This window comes from Pongo abelii, chromosome 7 (assembly GCF_028885655.2).
Source record: "Pongo abelii isolate AG06213 chromosome 7, NHGRI_mPonAbe1-v2.0_pri, whole genome shotgun sequence".
In the NCBI taxonomy this organism is placed as follows: domain Eukaryota; kingdom Metazoa; phylum Chordata; class Mammalia; order Primates; family Hominidae; genus Pongo; species Pongo abelii.
The window spans coordinates 69,534,472-69,555,027 of NC_071992.2; the positions used below are offsets into that span (position 1 = coordinate 69,534,472).

Sequence of the window (20,556 nt, forward strand, 5' to 3'; positions counted from 1 at the left end):
GTCGCTCTGTCTTCATGGCCATAGTTATCATCTTCAGTCTAATGACTCCACCTCTTCTGGCCTCTCATCAGTTTCTTCTTTTCAGTATCCCCTGGAAGTCTTTCCTCAGCATTTCAGTGATTCTTTGAACCCTCCCTGTCCCTGCCCTTCACCTCCTGCTGATTTCCTCTACAATTACCAGAGGGGCTGGGCTTCTCTCCACCGGCATCTTGTTGATTAGCCTTATATCCCAGCTGGTACTCCACACCACATACTCTCAATCTGTGTTAGGATGACACAGAACACATGGGTATGTGTCCCCAGATTCTTGTTGATTAATTCAGACACAGCAAGAAAGATTTGGGGTAAGTCCTGCTTAATGAAAGGAGAAATGTAGAATAATACTAATGCTTTATATTTGTATATATTTTGACAGTTTGCAAAAACATTCTCTCATATAAGATTTCATTTAACACATCATAAAGCTCCTGATTCTGACGGTTCTTTGTAGCTGTTTGGCAGTCATGTGAAGGTGGCAGTGGTATCCAGGGATGCCCAGAAGATGCTGAAGTGGGAAAAACGAAGGGGTCCTAAAAAGTTTAGAATTCTGGTTTCTACCGTGCATGTCTCAGGACTTATCTATTCTATTCACCTCATTGCTAACATGTCAATAATTCATTCTAGTTTTGAAAAATGATGTTTAAAAAAATGTTGAAATCCATGGTACTGATAAGAAACAGAAGAACTCTGATGGTGTGTTATATTTGATATTTCTTAATTTGTTATATTTTTTAATGGCTGCATTATTATTATTATTATTGAGATGGAGTCTCTGTTGCCCAGGCTGGAGTGCAGTGGTGTGATCTTGGCTCACTGCAACGTCTGCCTCCCAGGTTCAAGCGATTCTCCTGCCCCAGCCTCCTGGGTAGCTGGGATTACAGGTTTGAGCCACCTCACCTGGCTAATTTTTGCATTTTTAGTAGAGATAGGGTTTCACCATGTAGGCCAGACTGGTCTCGAACTCCTGACCTCAGGTGATCTGCCCAAGGCTGCATTATTTTAAAGTGAACTTTAAAGTCTGTTAGACAACTCTTGTATTTCTTTCAGTTGCCTCTATCGGAGCACATTTGTTACATGCAAAAAAAAAATGTGGAAGGCAGTTGTATGAGTTTTTTTTTTTTTTTTAATTTGAGGTCTAAGAGAAACTGCACTGTATCTTAAATGAGCTATTGATTTTGGGTCCATTTAACTTGAGCAGCAATAAAGGCTCAGCATGTCTTCCCTGCATCTTTCTGTTCATCCTTTCTCCAAACTAGCTAATGAAACTTTATCCATTAGCATTTCCCATTTAAAGGGGGTAATTTCTTAGCTGAAGCACACTAACCATTTCTTAAGGTATTTTCTCCAGCAGAAGAATATAATGTAATAATGATACTTGCAGCTAATCTGACCAAGTTTTCTCATTTTTCTCAGGCTCTGACATATCAGTCCAGTTCCCCCTTTCCCAGATTAAATATTTGCACATTTAGGGGGAAACCATTAAAATAAGAAAATGAAAAAAATAACACCCCAATATTCACGAATTAAACAGAGACCAAAACTCATGGGTGGGTAAGGAGTGGTCTGGGCATGCTGAGTAGCATCTTTTGGAAAATCATCTTGGTGCCATCCAGAGGCTCATTTATATTCCCATGACATCAAGGAAAGCCCACAGTGGTTTCAGACCAATGAACTGATACTTCCTTGATTTGGCTTTGAGAAGAGAAGGAAGGAAATGTTGACCTTCAATATTTTGGGATTGTCTGTCCCTCTGTCAGAGCATTCTCTAGCTGGCCATGGGAAAAACACAAGGAGTGATGAGGAGAAACTTTTAAATTATGAAGCTATTAATACTTATCTTGGAGTTGCCAGGCTGGTAAAGTCCTGGGGATGCACTTGAGGGTTGGGTACTTTTTAATTTAGTAGCACAGAGTGGTTTTCCAGGCACTTGGCACTTACACTCTGAGCCGATTAATTTTGTGACATTGTCTCTTATTTTCAAAGGATTGCTGGAATGTTTTCAAAAGAAAAGGGTTTTGAGACTACTAGTCTATAAGTCATCATTCTTTGGGGGCTGAGCTAGATTGCTGGTGGGATTATAGTGATCTCCTCCCAGACGCCAGCACTGCCAAGTGCAGCTTGTTTCATGGCTTTCTCTGATTTATTCACCATCCGCGGCGTTGATGGGGAGCAGCCCGGAGGAGATGCCGATTGCCCTTGGCTTGCTGTCCTTAAGAGTCTTTAGTTAACGGCCTAGCAGGGATGCTTAGGGCTGATAAGAATGCTGACTCAACTCGAGGCGGCCTTGCCACACGTTCTGGCTCCAGGCTGTCTCCAGGAGAGATGGATGATAAAAGAAGGTGAGGTTCGAGGCCACATCTATGGGTGAAGAAATGTTTGATGCCAGACTTTGGCAAGTGGTCAGAAGGGCTTTACTTCAAATCAAGAAATAACCATCTGAGAATGTATTAAAGTACCATCATATTTGAAATATGCCTACTTCAAAATATTTGCATTTATGAAACTTGAAGTCATGAGAAAATAAGCTGAAATGCCTGCTGACAACCTATAGCAAGTTTTAGATAACAACTGAGCTAAATTTAAAAAAAAGGACAAGCTTTCTTTAATGCTTTAGCCTTTATCACAGTACTCGTCAATATGTGAGGGGAAAACCTGGGCTTCAGAATGATTCAGACCTTTTCATCCACAAGAGGACTATAGCTCAGATACACAGCATCTGGCCTCAAATCCAGGTCTCCATCACTGGCTATGTGAATTGGGGCAAGTGGCCAGGTTTTCTGAGTTTCTGTTACTTTCTTAGTGAAATGGGAAATACAACATCTATTGCCAGAATGATTACCATTTAATTCACCATCTAAACCAGGACTTTTTTTGAGTGCAAAGAAGGGCTCTGAATCACTATTTCAGGACAGCAGTGTCAGTGGAGACCTTTCTAGGCAAACCCAGGCCATGAGCCTCCTGTGGGGTTTCCACCAGTAGCACGGCAGAGCAGCGTGATGGGTGCCAATCACAGAGGAGGTACTCACTACACTAAATTCATTCCTTCCCCTCCTTCCTTCGCAGCATTTAGCTGCTATCATGGGAACACTGGTATCACAAAGAGCACTTTGGGATTAGTATAGCCTGTTCTCAACCCCACTGACAGAGTGACCCTCTTAAAATGTCAATCAGATTATGTCATTCCTTTGCTTACAACCCTCCAAAGATTTTCTGACTTACTAAGAGTAACAGCCAAAGTCATCACAATGTCCTACAAGGACCTACTTGTGTCCCGCCACCACCCGCTGCCCCTGACTCCAGCCTCTATCTCCCTCGTGGCTCTGGCTTGCATCCCCAGAGCCCTCAGGCCCCTGCCCTTTTCTGTCCCATCTTCTACCACAGGCCTTGCCCAGGCCTCTGCATGGCCAGCTCTTCATCTGTTCTCAGGTCTCTGATCCAAGGGACGTTTCCAGTGCCACTTTCCTGGCAACCTTCTGTAAAACTGCAAGAAACTCCACTCCCCTCCCAACTGTGGCATCCCTTTTGTCTGTACGGCTCAGATGTACTTCTTTTTTTGTGTGTGTGAGACAGAGTCTGGCCCAGGCTGGAGTGCTGTGGTGCAATTTCAGCCCACTACAACCTCCACTTTCTGGGTTCAAGGGATTCTCCTGCCTCAACCTCCTGAGTAGCTGGGACTACAGGCGTGCACCACCATGCCCAGCTAGTTTTTGTATTTTCATGTATGTATGTATGTATGTATGTATTTATGTATTTTTAGTAGAGACGGGGTTTTGCCATGTTGGCCAGGCTGGTCTCAAACTCTTGACCTCAGGTGATCCACCCGCTTCAGCCTCCCAAAGTGCTGGGATTACAGGTGTGAGCCATGGTGCCTGGCCCAGAGTTATTTCTTTTTCAGCAATCAGATATGTACTTTCAACTAAGAGGCATAGGATGATGTAGCCCCAAACCGCCGCCGTATATGGTCTTGGATCCCAAACCTTTAGTGCAGACTGGAACTGAACTGTCTGCACATGTTTAACGCTGAATCTCATTTGCCATCTGTTCCTGAGATCTGATTTTTTTGGACTGTATCAACGCGATCTCACCACAATGAGTGCTCTGAAAGCTTAATTCTTGGTGACCTGAGAGAAAGCACTAAAATAGTTCATTAATTAAATCAAAGGGAAGCTTCAGCCTAGGGGTTTATCTTCGGGAAGTTTGTTTGCTCTGCCTGCAGAGCTCCAGGGCCCTTGGGCCCACCCTTGCTCCAGTCCTGCAGGGGCTGGTAGCCTTCCCTGCACAGCATCACAGGGCTCAGGTGCAGAGGGAAGCAGGCCCGCAGTCGGGAGAGGGGACAGGTGAGGAGTCCCTGTGGCAGTCATTAGTGTTACCTAGGCGCTTTAGAGCCTCATGGCTAAGACTAAGGGACTAGGGAACTCCCCAAAACACAATTGCGCTCTTTTTTCTGATTAGGAAAGGTTCCACAAAAAATACGCATGTTGACTAACAATATTGTGTGCTCTGTGATAAGGCTGAGGGCATCAATGAGAAGTTCATGGCCTTTTAGCCTTCTCCTTGAACTTTATGGTTATTTGGTTATGTCCACCAAGGTAGGTAGAACCTGAAACTTGTTCAGAACTTTTTCCTGAGATGAAAGAAAGTGTCCTGAGAGAGCGTGGCCCCAGGATGTTTTACCAGCTGGACAGAGTTGGAAGCCCGGGTGACCCAAAGAACCCTTCATACCACCTTCTCTAAATTGAGGACCTAAATAAATATTTAGCTCAATTTATTTATTTATGTAGCTTCAATTTATTTATTTAGCTCCTCAATTTAGTTACTTTTAATGGCAAAAACGCAGTTACTTTTGCACCAACCTGTAGAAGGACCTGAGTGGAGAATCTTTTGGTTAGGGTCCTAATTAAGAGGTAAGGTCTCATGGATTTCACTGGAGTGTAATGCCGTTTGCCCCAATAAAGGTTGTGGAGTCCTCTGTGTGTGCGTGTGTAGACATGCTTGCCTCTGTGTGTGCATATGTGTTTGCGTGTGTAGACATGCTTGCCTCTGTGTCTGCATACATGTGTGCGTGTGTAGACATGCTTGCCTCTGTGTGTGTGTATGTGTGTGCATGTGTAGACATGGTTGCATACATGTTTGCACAAGGGCACATCTCTCTAGGTAAAATCCCATAGATCCTTTCCCAATAAAATAGGAACTATACATCTTGTTAGGAGAACAGAAGTCTGCAACATTAGGGATACAGCTGGAAAAATGATATTCTTATGTGATCCTATTGTTGATTTGTTAAATGGAGAATATTTCCCAAGCAGATTGAGCAGATTGAGAAATCTTGGATAGTTTGGATGGAAGGAGAATGAATGGCACCACTGGGTCACTCTTTGTAAAGGAGATGAGGAGGCATTCTAAATGAGCTCTCTTAGGGGGAGCTCCTCTAGCCCAGTGTCTGGCATGAAGGGCTCACCATGCTAGGTCCCCACCTCACCCCTCTTCAGTCACTCCACAGGCTGGTGGATGGCACTCCTTAGGGACGGTCAGAGTCTGGGAAGCGAAATTCTATTGTCCACTCCACTAACACATATGGACCTGGGTCTAGGAGATGTGGCCAAAGGGCCAGAAGCTTGGTGGCCCCTGGGGTGAACTGGGGAACAAGAACAAAGTTAGGAAGGAGGAGACAAGTTCCAATGATTATCAGGGAGGAGCACATTGGGGCTAGGGTTGCAGAGTGCCTGGGAAGGTGGCCTGGGAAGGGTGCAGCACTGGGTGAGGAGCAGCCGCTGCCTTCTTTAGATGATTCATACCCGATCAGTGGTTCTTTGGTGACTAGCAGAGTACGGTGCACAGGACTCATCGATGGATGGATGAAAGAGCACTTCTTTATTCAGCAGATATTTACATGTGCTAGGAGCTGGGGGTTCTAACCTGAAGAAACATGAGCCCTGCCCCTAGGAACACGGGATTTAGGAGCAGGGAAACCAAGATGCCCCCTGCACGGATGAGTGGACTTCTGCAGCAGTGACCTCAGAAGTGGCAGCTCGGGCTACAGAGAGTCCTGCAGACATAGCCATTGCCTGATAGGGCACTGATAAGTTTAAGTGAACTTAATAACACAATTACCAAATATTCTTTCATGCTTTATTCAAAATCATCCTAAATTGAGGAGATTGCTTCCTTTTAGGGCATTTCTCTGGCAATAGCTGCTTAAATCTAGGAGGAAAATTGCCTGGCTCAACTAATTTATTATCACTTCCTATTACTGACAGATGGCCGGCTGTGGGTGAGGCAGTTGCCTGCTCCTTTGCATGGGTACTTCTGGGGCCAAAATTCTGTGGTCCTCAGTACTTCTTTGCTCATGTTCAATCTCAACATCTTAGACTAGGTTAGAAGTGGCCCTTCCTCCTGAAACATCTACTGGTCCTAATGTTCTATGCATTTATAGACCACATAGAAGTCTGACAGGGGAAGACTCAATTCCATTCCACAGATACACTTCTGGTCTCTAAGTAGTGAAGCTACTCCATTCCAGCCAGCTTTGTGAAGGGCTGCCCTCATTGCCACATGTCTGCAGTTTTCACTTTACCTTGTTAATCAGAAATGGGCCACCAAGGGAAAGAAAAACTTCTTGGCCCAAGAAGAATATTAGATGACCGTTACAACGGAATCCAGATTAAAGACAGAACTATGCTAAATATAGTATATATTATAAACAATTAATTGGCTTCAATTCCTTTATACATTCATTTGAGAAATAGACACGTGTCATGTATAAGGCCATCTTTCTAGACATGGTCCAGGTTACTGCTATATCTGCATTGTTTTCACCATGATGTGGTGGATTTGAATCTTCGTAATGATAACTTTGAGGGGTGCAAAATATAACCTTTTTCCTTCTCCGCAACTGATTAAAGTCTACAGCCCTTCCTAAGGAAAGTATTGGGTGTGATGGAAATATTCTCTATCTTGATTGTGGTAGTAGTTCCCAGACTGTATGCATTTGGTAACACTCATCAAACTATATCTTAAAAGTGAATTTTACCGCATGTAAATTATATTTCAACACTTGACTTAACAAATAACCCACATCCTTGTTGCTACTGATGGTGGAAATCGTAATCATTTTGACTCCGAATAAACTCAGACACTTCCAGTATAGAGTTGAATTTAGTCTCTTTTGGTCTAAAACTGACCAATTCAGGATTCTTTCTTCTCATTCTGCCCCGCTTCCTACTCCACATGGACACCTTAGTTCCTGGATATCATCCTCATGTCTAAAGGTGCGAGGGCCACCTTCAGTTCTCTTTGGCCTTCCCTGAGGTGTCTCATTCTGTTTGTCTTTGGGAGTCATCTCCTCCTTGGTTGGTAATGTCTGCTGAAGGAAGCACACATCACACCACGGCTCTGGTTTCTGTGCCACCCTGGCTAGAAAAATGTGTCCCTTTGGGACTGTCACACTGATCTCAGCCATTCCATGCTTCTCTTAGCAGCAGGGGTGAGAGCTGATGAGGGCACTCTGTTGCCTTTCCCACACTCCTCCTGGCTGCTTGGTCAACAGGATGCTTCCTCAGGGCTGCCCCCAAGATCCAGCCCTCAGCCTCTGCTGGTGCATCTCTCAGGTCAAATCACAGATGCCAGGGAGGGAGGGAAGGAGACAAAGGGGAGGGAGGGAGATAGAAAAGGGACTTTTTTCTCCAGCACTCTTGTAAAAAAAGAGAGATTTTTTCAAAAACTCTTACAATGAATAGTCACATCTTTCACAAGTGATGTCTCTCCTAAGATTCTTTCAGTCTGTTTCAGAAATCAGTAGACTTTTTGTTCTAGACCTTACTCAGAACTGTCTTCCCCCAAGAAATAAATGTCACTCCCGGAGGCCCCAGGGCCCTCGGGGCAAAAAAGAAAAATGTAGGGAAGAAAAGTCTCAGCTACAATCTCATAATAGTATCCTCCTGATATGTTTGCCAGAATGATGGTGATAATAATGATCTTTTGACAGATGGAATTCCAGTTCTGAATGGTAGAAAGCAGGGCTTTGTTCTGGCTGCGTTCATTTTAGATGGTGCAATCCTTCCACTGGCTCTCTGAGAGGAGGCCATCCAGGCCACAGGCAGCAGGCACTGTAGCTGCTGACCGGTGAGCTGTACTCGGTTACCTTTAGGCTCTGGGAGCCCCTCTACTCTCTTGGTTAATTGCTGATAGATATCACAGGCGCTTGGCCTTATCCAACCTGCTGCTATTCATTAAGCTGTCATGGTTCTTCACACTTTCCTGCTACTACTGTCCCTGTTTCCCAGCTCAGGCTCTGGGACAGTGTGTGCGGGGTCCACTTTTCGGGGACAGCTAAGTTGCCTGCACTGTTCAGGGCTAGTCCCCGGAGCAGTGTGGGGCTCTGAGTAGAGAATTGCAGAATGAATCAAACAGCTGCTGCTTCTCTTCCCTGCAGGTCTCCTCTCACTTCTATTACTTCTGCGTCTTTGGCCTCTAGTCCTGTAAAATATATATATATAGCTTTTGTTTTGATTTAATCTGCTCTTAATTTTAGAAAAATTTCCTACAACATGAAAGTACATGTGATTACTCTCTCTCCCTCCTCTCCTGTCCCTTCTCCCTCCTGTTGCAGTTTTGCTCTCATTTCTCCATGCCCCACCTATGTGTGGGCTCAGATATCTGGCGCAGGCATCCTTGGCAGTCATCTCGGGCAGCACAAGTGCCTGAGTGAGGAGCTGAGGCAGCAGGTGGAGCTTAGGAGTCTCTGGCAATTTCCACCTGCTTCTGCACTCTCCTCTGAGCCCCAAGGCTTGTGGGCTCCTTGGCTTCTAAGGAGTGCCTCCTCCTATCCTGTTCTTCCTGGGGCCTGATGACAAGGTCCTGGTGGAGTGCTTGTAGGAGCGGTAAGGAGAGATAAACTTCAGGTGTCTGGTTGTTGATATGTCCTGATCATCCTCTGTCCCTGCCTGGTGTGGATCGGGCCCAATCATATAGCTGCAGAAGACACAGATGGTATCAGGTTTAAGGCTCTTCTCCCATACACACTGCTGGACAGAGACTCCTGTATCATCACAGAAATATGAACTTACAGCCAAAATAATGTAATGTCTGTATAGTACAACTGTGTCAAAAGAAAATAAAGAGACTGGATCACGATGCAGTGGTATTATAGCAAAGAAACTAAAAATTTGAAGACTTATAATGAACATATTTAAAGAGATAAAAAAAGTTTAGTGATGAAGAACAGTTCTTTCCCAAGATGCTATTTTTCTTTTATTTATTTTTATTTTTTTGAGATGGAGTCTCACTCTGTCACCAAGGCTAGAGTGCAGTGGCACGATCTCGGCTTACTGCAACCTCCACCTCCTGGGTTCAAGCCATTCTCCCACTTCAGCCTCTCGAGTAGCTGAGATTACAGGCACCTGCCACCATGCCCTGTGAATTTTTATATTTTTGGTAGAGATGGGGTTTCACCACATTGGCCAGGCTGGTCTTGAACGCCTGACTTCAAGTGATCCATCCACCTTGGCCTCCCAAAGTGCTGGGATTACAGGTGTGAGCCACCGCACCCGGCCTATGATGATATTTTAAAGAAGCTTCATAATGACTGATAAGCTCTCAGACCAGTGACACTAAGCCAGGTCAGCCATTCTTGGGTGTAGCAAGGCTGTCCATTAAGCAGGCAGAAGTTAGGGAATGCCAACACCTGGAACTCTGAAGGAGGCTACAGTTCACCTGTGCATTCTTATATAAATTAAAAAAAAACACACCAGAAGTACATTGTATTTTCTGTTTTTTGTTTTTTACTGGTTCAACAACCAACCAGGAGACTAAGCAGCTGAATTCATTCGTTGCAGTAAAATTGGACTGGGAAAAAAAATTAAGTTGTTGTGCTTGGACAAATTTTTTGCACATCCCTCTCCTAAACTTCTAGTGAAAAATCCTATCATCCCCCTTCCCCAGCCATGTGACATTTTAAATATATCCTTATGACTAAGCAATTATGTGTCCCCATGAAAAGCAAGCATATTAAAAAAAAATTCTGTGCTTGCTGCAGTAAGCAGAGACTGAAGAATCCAGGGATTAAGGATACTATTTATGGAGCTGTTAATGCTTGGAGTTGAGGCTGATAAATCATCATTAACAAACACTTAGCAAAAATTTGGGCCTACAAAGATGTTTGAAAATAAACCTGCAGGTGAGATTTTGAAAGATTTTTGTGCCACTAATAAAATCATATAAATCTTATTTATGTAGTCTGCACATTTGTAAGTCCAAAGAATGAATAAGTTAAAGAAATCAGACATTAAACATGCTGAGCTTTGATAATACATGGGTTATGCATTCCTTGACAGATGGGGGAATTGTTAAAATGGTAATAAATAATAAAAAAAATAAAGATGAGAGTGTTGAAGATAACGACATTGCAAACAAAAGTGAAAAAATAGTGAAAATACATAGTGTAGCTATCAATTGAATTGGGTGACAATTGTGGCAAATAGGAAGAAAAACATTTTATGCTGTGCTTCTGGCTTTGTCATATAAGGTTTTCATAAGCACCTGAAGTTAGTTGCTAATTGTCAGAAAGGAAAATTTAACATCAACCATGATAAAAAGAAATTTTAAAAATTTGGCAGAAATGTCCAACATAGATGGAAAACCAACAACAAATCTACTTTTCCAAATACTTTTAGCTAAATGACAGTGATAGATGCAGTAATAGCCACTTCTAAAAAATGGCACTTTAAGAAGATTATCTGTAGCCTGAATGACAGGTATTAGTGATACCTGTCTTTGAATATATTCAGGTAAAATGATCTCCATTCTGGAAAACATTGGCATCTTGAAATCTATCCTTGTATTTTTTCAAGTATTCGAGCTAATTTTGAGTTCTCTTCTTACATATTTTAGACTTATCATTCAGCTCCTCCAGGAGTTCATCTCCTTGTATATATCCTTCCCTTGAGGTCAGATAATTTGTCAGCCTTGTACTTTTTTACAATAGAATGAATAACTGTTAGCTAGGGCATATGGCCCTAATCAACAGCTTTGAGCTTTGACTTTTCCTGCCCAAGGAGAAGGACTGAAGAAAGTAGCTGATGTAATCTTTGCTTACTCAGACTTGTTTACAACACCTGATATTTTAGGGTGTGTCTAAGTGACATGTTAACTAAGCATTATTTAAGTTCCCCCTTTGGGTTAAGTTAGATAAAGAAGAATTTCATATTGCCTTAAAGATCAAGAAAAAAAGTCTGAAGTTAGAATTTGTTATGAATTTAGTATTAAAAAAGAATTTACATGCTTTTGTTGTACTACTATAGCAAATGCTTAGTGAATCATATTATGTAGTATAATGAACACAAAGTCAATGTTACAGATTCCAGCAAAAATGTCTGTTTCTCCAGGTGGGGTGGGTGGAATTGTGTATTGTTCATCTCCCAATTTAAACTACATAACTCTTTTTGACTTGGTTTGAGAATAAAAGTTAGTGCTCAACTATGATAACCACCTTGTTCTAAATCTCTGGTACATTTTCTTTCTTTGAATTATTTAGATGGCAAGTACATGTGTGTGTGTGTGCGTGCACGCGTGCATGTGCGTGCATACTTTTTGAGGTACATATGTATTTAACCTAATCAATTGGAGCAGCTTCTGGGGACACTATTGAGAAGTATCTGAGGCCATGTGCAGGTCAGCAGGAAGCTGCATGATTTCATTAGGGCTGTGTGATGGTTGAGGAAGGGCTGAGTGTTGCTTTTTGTGCTGTCAATATGTAGTTTGTGTTCTAAATGCTTTTTATGTATACTTTCAAACACCTTTAACTATTCATTTAATTGTCTTACTTTATATCTGTTTTAATATTTTAAGGTCTCCCTTTAAAAAAATCATAAGCGAGTTCACTCTTCATCTGAAATTTAAAAGATTTCTCAGTGAACAGAAGCCTGGTTTCTCTATGTGAAGATGTCAAATCATGCTGGTCCTCACAAGCATCATACTTGTTTTCATGAAGAATTTTAGGAGAAGCTTTCACTTAATTCAGTTCAGGCAATTCCACATGTTGTCAGACCAGCTCTTCTTTATAGGTTGTTTGAAAGATTTCTTTGGTTGTCCTAAATTCATGAGAAGTGTTCTAATTTTCTGCTTATACTCAGCTGGGTTTCACTCTGGGGTATTTTTGAATATGTAAGCCTGCACAAAGAAACTGATGTATCTTCTCTGCTTATACCATTTCCCAATATACCACATTTGTCTTTATAAAGGTCAGGCATGATGGAAACAGCCAATGTTTCTCACTTATCTTGTTTCCTTACTTGTTGGATTTTCATGTCTGAGTTCTTCCGAAAATGTTAATGTGAATTTCTATAAATGAAACTGCTCAATTGCACAAAGTATGATTTATAAAGAGTTCTAAGATCTTGGAATAAAAAGTACTCATTGTATCCCAGATATTATTCTTGCTAGTAATATCAGCAAGAACAATCGCTTTTCTAATTATTTACTTCTATCAAGGTCTCAGAAATGGCCTTAATTCTAAGGTCAAATATAGTGGATTATAATTTGCTGGTACCTTACTGGACTTTTTAAAAACATATATATTTAAATTTGCATCTCTCTAGGATCTTTTTTTTTCCTCCGTCAAGAGGGCTATTAAAAATCTCCATTAGAATAATCTCCAAGAAGTAGCAGTGTGAGTGACCAGCTCTGATTAGAACAGCCAAACTTTAGGGGGAAAAATGCCCACTTTCATCTAATTAAGAGAGAGGACAGTTTCTGTTTTTTAAAAAAATACAACTTCTTATAATAACTGTGAAAGTGCAGTGGTTATTGAGAGTACATAATTGCTAACAATAATTATTTTGAAACAGTAGTTCTGGGAATAGCTGAGAGTCTGTATGAATGAGGTAAACATTAAGTAGCTGAAAGTATGTTTGAAAGGGGGTGCATAGAAGAAAAAGAGTTGGGGCCAAGTATCATCAACTAGATGAAAGAACATTCTGATTTCCTTGCAGAATATCTAACTACATTCAAAGAGATAAATAAAAATGAGAAAGATAATATCAGATTTCTTACATTTCAGTGGTGCTTTATGAGATTCGCATATATACAGGCACAATGACAGGTGCAGAAACAGAGTCTAATGTATTTATCAACCTCATCGGTACCAGAGGTGATTCAGGAAAACGAAGACTTCATCAGTCCAAAAACAATGAAATCAAGTTTCAGCGTGGACAGGTAATAGAAACATGTCTTCATCAGTTTTTACTGACTATCCTTCCTTTAATTTATTTAACAAAAACACACACAAACAGAAAATTTCTGAGATGCTCAGTTGATTCCTGTGAGGAATTCAGAGAGGTGTGGTCATTTCTTAGTGCGCATGTTATTGTTCTGGAGTTGAGTAGAGGATGGGACTTAACCCAACAAATGCAATATTGTACTTCCAGATAGGGCAGACTCAGCTATAACAAAATGAACATCCTGCTGAGAACAACTAGAAACATTTGATAAAACATCTTTTAAACTGGTTTTAAATGTATGAGAGAGCTACCCAGGCATTTAGGGCTTGAGGGTCCAAGATCCTGGAGAGAAAGAAAGTGCAGAGGAGAACATGGTATCAGCATGGCTTTCCACCATTTGTAAGGGGAAGCTTGGAATCAAGAAGCCAGTCAGAAAGTAGCAGTGGAGCAGTGGAGAGTCTGAGATGCTGTTCAGAGATTTAGGAGGCCTCATGGGGCTGGGATTTCTCACTTGAAAAGTGGCGATAGTGTGTGTCCTCTCAAAGCAGAGCAGGGACAGGTCCTGCAGCTCGTCATTGAGAGCAGTGATCCCAGGAAGCAGCAGTGAAGGAAAGCAGAAAGTGAGAGACGAAAAGAGGAAGAGTCAGTGGAAGTGTGCATTCTAGAAGTCACTGCTGTTGGCAGCAGGGACTGGATCACTTTAGGACCAGAGCCACCAGACTGGGCACCAGGAGCAGCAGTGACGGGAGCAGCCTTGGGCGACAGAACTCATGTCTTATGGCCATGCACAGATAAACTCCATCTCTGCCATTGTGGTTACTCCATCCATGGCCCATGGCCCATTGCACCACGGGCACTAAGGTGGCTAAGGCAAGACCTCTAAATAAAAAATTATAAAATATTATTGGAAAAAAATTTAAAACATAGCTACATGGAAAGCCGAGGTAGGAGAATTGCTTGAGCCTAGCCCAACTTAGCAAGACCTCATCTCTAAAAAAAGAGAGAAAGAAAGAAAGAAAGAGAGAGAAAGAAAGAGAAAGGAAGGAAGAGAAAGAAAGAAAACAGAAAGAAAGAAGAAAGAAAAGAGAAAGAAAGAAAGGGAGAGAGAAAGAAAGAGAAAGGAAGGAAGGAAAAGAAAGAAAGAGAAAAAGAAAGAGAAAGAGAAAGAAAGGAGGAAATAAAGAAAGAAAAGAAAAGAAGGAAAGAAAATAAAAGAAAAAGAAATATACTATGTTCAGGGACTCAGTATTATAAAGTTCTTACTGCTGTCTAATTGATCTGCAGTTTTAATGTAATATCAATCAAAATCTCAGAAACTTTTTTTAAACAGAAATTGGCAATCTAATTATAAAATTTATGTGGAAATGCAGTCAAATACACCTAAAATAATGTTGAAGAAGAAAAACCAAGTGGAGGAATTACAGTACCAGGTATCAAGACTTATAAAATTAAGGTAATTAAGACAGCATCAATTTGTACAAAGAAAGTCAAATATAGCAAAGAAACAGAAGACAGTCCAGAAACAGATCCACACATCCTAATGTGCAGCATCAGAGAAAGCACTGAAAAATTTCAACAAATTTTTAAATTGGATATTGTTATAGAAAAAAAATCACAACTTCTATTTTACATCAAATCCCCAAATCAGTTTTATGTAACTTTATGTCTAAACGTGAAAGGTAAAACAATTAAATATCTAGAAGATATGATGCAAGAAAATCCTCATAATCGAGGGGGTTGACTAGGACTTTAAAAGTGTTTAATTGTGCGTCGGGCACAGTAGCTCACGCCTGTAATCCCAGCACTTTGGGAGGCCGAGGTGGGTGGATCATTTGAGGTCAGGAGTTCGAGACCAGCCTGGCCAACATGGTGAAATCCTGCCTTTACTAAAAATACAAAAATTAGCCTGCCATGGCGGCGGGCGCCTGTAGTCCCAGCTACTCAGGAGGCTGAAGCAGGAGAATCATCTGAACCTAGGAATTGGAGGTTGCATTGAGCCAAGATAGCGCCATTGCACTCCAGCCTGGGTGACAGAGAAAGACTCTGTCTCAAAAAATAAATGAATAAATAAAATTAATTGTGGTAAAATACACATAACATAAAATTTATTTTTAACCATTTTTAAGTATAATTTTCTTAAAGTATAAGTATAATGGTTTAAGTACATTCACATTATTGTGTAAGCACGACTACCATCCATCTCCAGAACTCTTTTCATTTTGCAAAACTGAAACTCAGTATTCATTAAACAACTCTCCATTCTTCCGTCCTCTAGCCCTTGGCAACCACCATTCTACTTTATGTGTCTATGAGTTGACTACTCTAGGTACCTCATATAAGTGGAATCATATAGTATTTTCTTTATGTGACTAACTTCACTTAGCATAATATCCTCAAATTTCATGCATGTTGTAGCATGTGACAGGATTTATTTCCTTTGCAAGGCTGAGTAGTATTCCACTTTATTGTTCATGCATGTTGTAGCATGTGGGAGGATATCTTTCCTTTGAAAGGCTGAATAATATTTCAAAACATTTCATGTTTTGTTTATCCATTCACCCCATGATGGACACTTGGGTTGCTTCCGCCTTTTAGCTATTGTGAATGATGTCACTATGAACATGAGTAGACAGTTATAAACTAAAACTTTAAAGATAAATCAGAAAGCATAAAGGGGAAAAAGATAAATTATACCATTTTAGTATTAAAGATTTCTGTTCCTCAAGATACCATTAAGAGAGTAAAAAGGGAAGGCACACAGTGGGAGAAGATATTGTAAAAACATACTGGCAAAAGACTTGTTTGCAGATTGTGTATAGAAAACCACAGAGCAACAAGAAAAAGACAGAAAACCCTATTTAAAACATGGGCATGACACTTGAATGTGTGCTCTACAAAAGAGAGTATCCAAATCACCAATAAATGTAAAAAGCCTACCCAGCCTTATTAATAATCAGAAAGAGTCAATGAAAATCGCAGTGAAGTGTTACTGTGCATGATCAGATCGTTAAACTTAAAAAGAATAACAATAAATATTGATTCACCCGTGGAGCACTTTGAACTCTTGTATGCTTCGCATACGGAGTGCATATTAGTATCAGCATTTTTAGAAAGTGAGACTTACTATATACACACACACACACCCCCCCATAACCCAGCTGTCTCCCAACAGAAAGAAATGCAGATATCATGAAAAGACACATATAAGAATGTTCTGAGCAGCATTATTCTAGGAATAATGTTTGTCTATAAATAGTAGAGTGGATAAATAATTTGGAGTAATATTTAGTAATGAAAATGAACAAGATGCTGCTGAGCAAAATGGCACGGATGAATCTCACATTGAGTGACACAAGCCAGGTGGAGCAAGAATGCACTGTAGGATATACAGTCCCAGACAAGGCAAAATGAATTAAAAGTGCTAAAAGTCAGGATAGTGGATATCATCTGGGGAGATGGTGACTGAGAGGGGCATGTCAGGGTCTTGGGTGCTGCTAAGGCTCTGTTACTTACATGGATGTGTTTGTTGAGTGTGCATTTGTAATTTGTACACCTGTATCTATTTCATAGTTTATTTTAAAACATCTTATGTGTATGTATATATAAGTACATATATAATCCTATGTGTATGTATATATATGTATGTATGTATGTATATATAAGTACATAATAAGTACATATATACATATATAGTACATAATAAGTACATATATACATATATAGTACATAATAAGTACATATATACATCCTATGTGTATGCATATATAAGTACATAAAACATCCTATGCGTATGTATATATAAGTACATATACATATTTCAATACATAGCTTATTTAAAAGTAAAAGATATTAAGAGACAGAACAATGTGGAAAGCACCAATTCTGGTGATAGCCTCCTGGGTCTGAGACTTGGTTCCTCACTCACTAGGTGTTGACCTGGGACAAGTAGCTTAACTCTAGGTGTCTCAGTCTCTTCAACTATGAAATGAGGAAGTGAGTAGTACTGACTTCATGGGCTGTTGTGAGGATTCAGTGAGTTAATATATGAAAAATACTTGGGAGAGTTTGGCACTTACTCATATAGTACAGATTATGAGCTGTTATTATTAGTAATAGTAGATTTAAAATAAATCTCCTAATTACATTCTCAAAATCTTTTTCCCTAGACTCTGTGATTTAGGAGAGCAAGAATTATATTCTACATGTTTTTGTGTCTCTCACAAAGCATAGTGTAGAACTTTGCACATAAACTAGTGGTAATTTTTATAGTAGTAGTAAGAATACTATATAGTATAGTAACAATATAGTATCAATAGTAATACTATTTTTTTCTAGAGAAAGGAAATATCCTAATGGTCACTGAGTTTATTTCTTTATTGTACAGGTTGATATTTTTTCCATTAAGGCTGTATCTCTCGGAAAATTGAAGAAAGTTCTGATTAGTCATGATGGAACAGGTCCAGGTAAGATTTAGTTTCTTGATAAGAAATTTATTTTGCAAATTTATGAAAAATTGTATAAGGAGCAGATGAAAGAACAGGAAAATCTACAGGTCATATAAAATTCAAATAAGAAAATAATCTTATTTTATATTATATTTAATGTAAATATATGAAGTTATATTTATATATAATTTACATTAAATATATTATAATTATATTTATATAATATATTTATACATCACAAATTTACGTTAAATATATTTAATGTAAATATTTAATGTAAATTTATGATATATATTTACATTAGGTATATTTACATTAAATATAATGTAAGGTTATAAATGGTCACTAATTAAATTATATAGTGACCATTTATTGACTGAACATATTAAATTATATACATTTACATTAAATATATTTAATGTAAATTTATGAAGTTTTGTCAGGTTGAGTTTATTACATGACTTATACAAGCACACTATTATATTATGCAGGAAATTTCCTAGAAAGACAAAAGCTTTAGTGTGTGTGTGCATGTGTGTGATCTCCACACACCCTGGGCATTCTTCACAGTTGCATGTCTGTCGTGTCTGTCCCTGTGTTTCCCTGGGTCCTTTATCCCACACTCTTTAGCAAACCCGCCACTTCAACACCATCCCTGATCCGACCTTTCCCTCCGTGTCTTCTCCCCTGGCACAGCTATCAACCAAGCCCTATCCATTCCACTTCATTCATATCTTTCCTACTGGCTCCCTTAGAGCTATTAAATTCAAACTTCAGTTCTACTGCTAAAATGTAACTCTATATTATAACTTATATCATAGTACTGAAACCATTTATCACATTGATTTCCATATTCCTCTTTTCTTTCTGCTAGATTTTGAGTTTTTTAAAGACTAGAATTATGTAGTATTTATCTTTATTTTCCTAGTGTCTAGTATTGTGCCTGACAGTATAGTTTAATTAGTGACCATTTATTTATTGAATGAACATATTTAAATCAGTGAAATGATTTTCAGTAAAGCTCTTTAAAACAAATGGGAAGAGCTTAAAGTGGCCATAGTGACAGAAACCAAATGGAGCAGAAGCAGAAAAGGTGAGGTAGCAGTGAATAGAAAGAAAATAGACACATAGTTCAATGAGTTCAGGATCGTATAGAGGAAATTATTAGAAAAAGGCAGAAGTAAGAAATTGAATAGAGGAAGGAATGACATACTATGCTTCCTTCTATACATGGTGTCACTGCAGAGTGGTGTCACTGTAGAGTGGTGTTTCTGTAAGGTGGTGTAACTGTAGAGCAGTGCCACTGTAGAGTGATGTTACTGCAGAGTGATGTCACTGTGGAACATTGTCACTGTAGAGCACTGTCACTGTAGAGTGATACTGCAGAGTGATGTCACTGTGGAACATTGTCACTGCAGAGCACTGTCACTGTAGAGTGATGTTGCTGTAGAGCTGTGTCACTGTACAGCAGTGTCTGTAGGCTGCTATCACTGCAGAGTGCTGTCACTGTAGAGTGGTGTCACTGTAGAGTTGCATTTCTGTAAGGTGGTGTCACTGTGGAGCGGTGTCACTGTAGAGTGGCATTTCTGTAAGATGGTGTCACTGTGGAGCGGTGTCACTGTACAGCAGTGCCACTGTACAGCAATGTTACTATAGAGTGATGTCACGGTGGAATGTTCTCACTGTAGAGCAGTGTCACTGTAGACTGATGTCACTGTAGAGCAGTGCTGCTATAGAGCAATGTCGCTGTAGATTGATGTCACTGTAGAGTGGTGTTACTGTAGAGGAGTGTCACCATAGAGTGGCTTCACTGCAGAGTGGCTTCACTGCAGAGTGGCATCAGTGCACAGCCATGGCACTATAAAGGAGTGTCACTGTAGAGCAGTGTCACCATAGACTGTGTCACTGTAGAGTGGTGTCATTGTAGAGCAGTGTCACCATAGAGCAGCTCACTGCAGAGGGGTGTCATTATAGAGTTGTTTCACTGCAGAGTGGTGTCACTGTAGAGCGGTGTCACTGTAGAGCAGTGTCACTGTGGAGTGTTGTCACTGTGGAGTGGTATCACTGTAGGTGGTGTCACTGTAGTGCAGTGTCACTGTGGAGCAGCACTGTCACTGTAGAGGGGTGTCACTGTAGGGTGGTGTCACTACAGAGTGATATCACTATAGGTGGTGCCACTGTGGAGTGTTGTCACTTTGGATCAGTGTCACTATAGGTGGTGTCACTGTAGGGTGGTGTCCCTGTGGAGTGTGTCACTGTGGAGCATTGTCACTACGGAGTGGTATCACTGTAGGTGGTGTCAGTGCAGGGTGGTGTCACTGTACAGGGTTTCACTGTAGGGTGGTGTCACTGTAGCAGTGTCACTGTGGAGCGTTGTCACTATGTAGTGGTATCAGTATAGGAGGAATCACTGTAAGGTGTTGTCACTGTAGAGCAGTGTCACTGTAGGTGGTGTCACTGTAGGGTAGTGTCACTGTAGGGTGGTGTCACTGTAGAGGGGTGTCACTGTAGGGGGTGTTACCGTAGATGAGTGTCACTGTAGACGGGTGTCAGTATGGAGTTGTTTAACTGTGGAGCAGTGTTACTGTAGTGCTGGGTTGCTGCAGAGTGGTGTCACTGTAGAGTGCGGTGCCTTTTAGATTACTTTTATGAAGGATGGAAATTTTATTGTGATTTCCTGCTTTTGCCCCAAGCCTCCCTTGCCAGCAGCACATGGATATTCAGCATAGCTAGTCACAGTCAGAGCTGTAGACTTTGGCATGGATTGGAACAGAACAGTTAGTAGAACTCCCAGACTCTTGTTTTAAAAAATTATTCTCAGACTCTTCTTTGTGACATGGGATGAAAACAATGTTAGA

The 20,556-nt window shown here is 40.5% G+C and overlaps 1 protein-coding gene across 1 annotated transcript in view; it reads left to right on the top strand.

Moving 5' to 3' along the window:
• The window catches only part of RP1 (RP1 axonemal microtubule associated), a 342,341-nt gene that overhangs the window by 309,908 nt on the left and 11,877 nt on the right, over positions 1-20,556 (top strand). The window contains exons 27-28 of the mRNA XM_054561625.2: positions 13,094-13,248; positions 17,638-17,716. Of these exons, the coding sequence (XP_054417600.2) occupies positions 13,094-13,248; positions 17,638-17,716 (234 nt within the window). The remainder of the gene's footprint in view (positions 1-13,093; positions 13,249-17,637; positions 17,717-20,556) is intronic.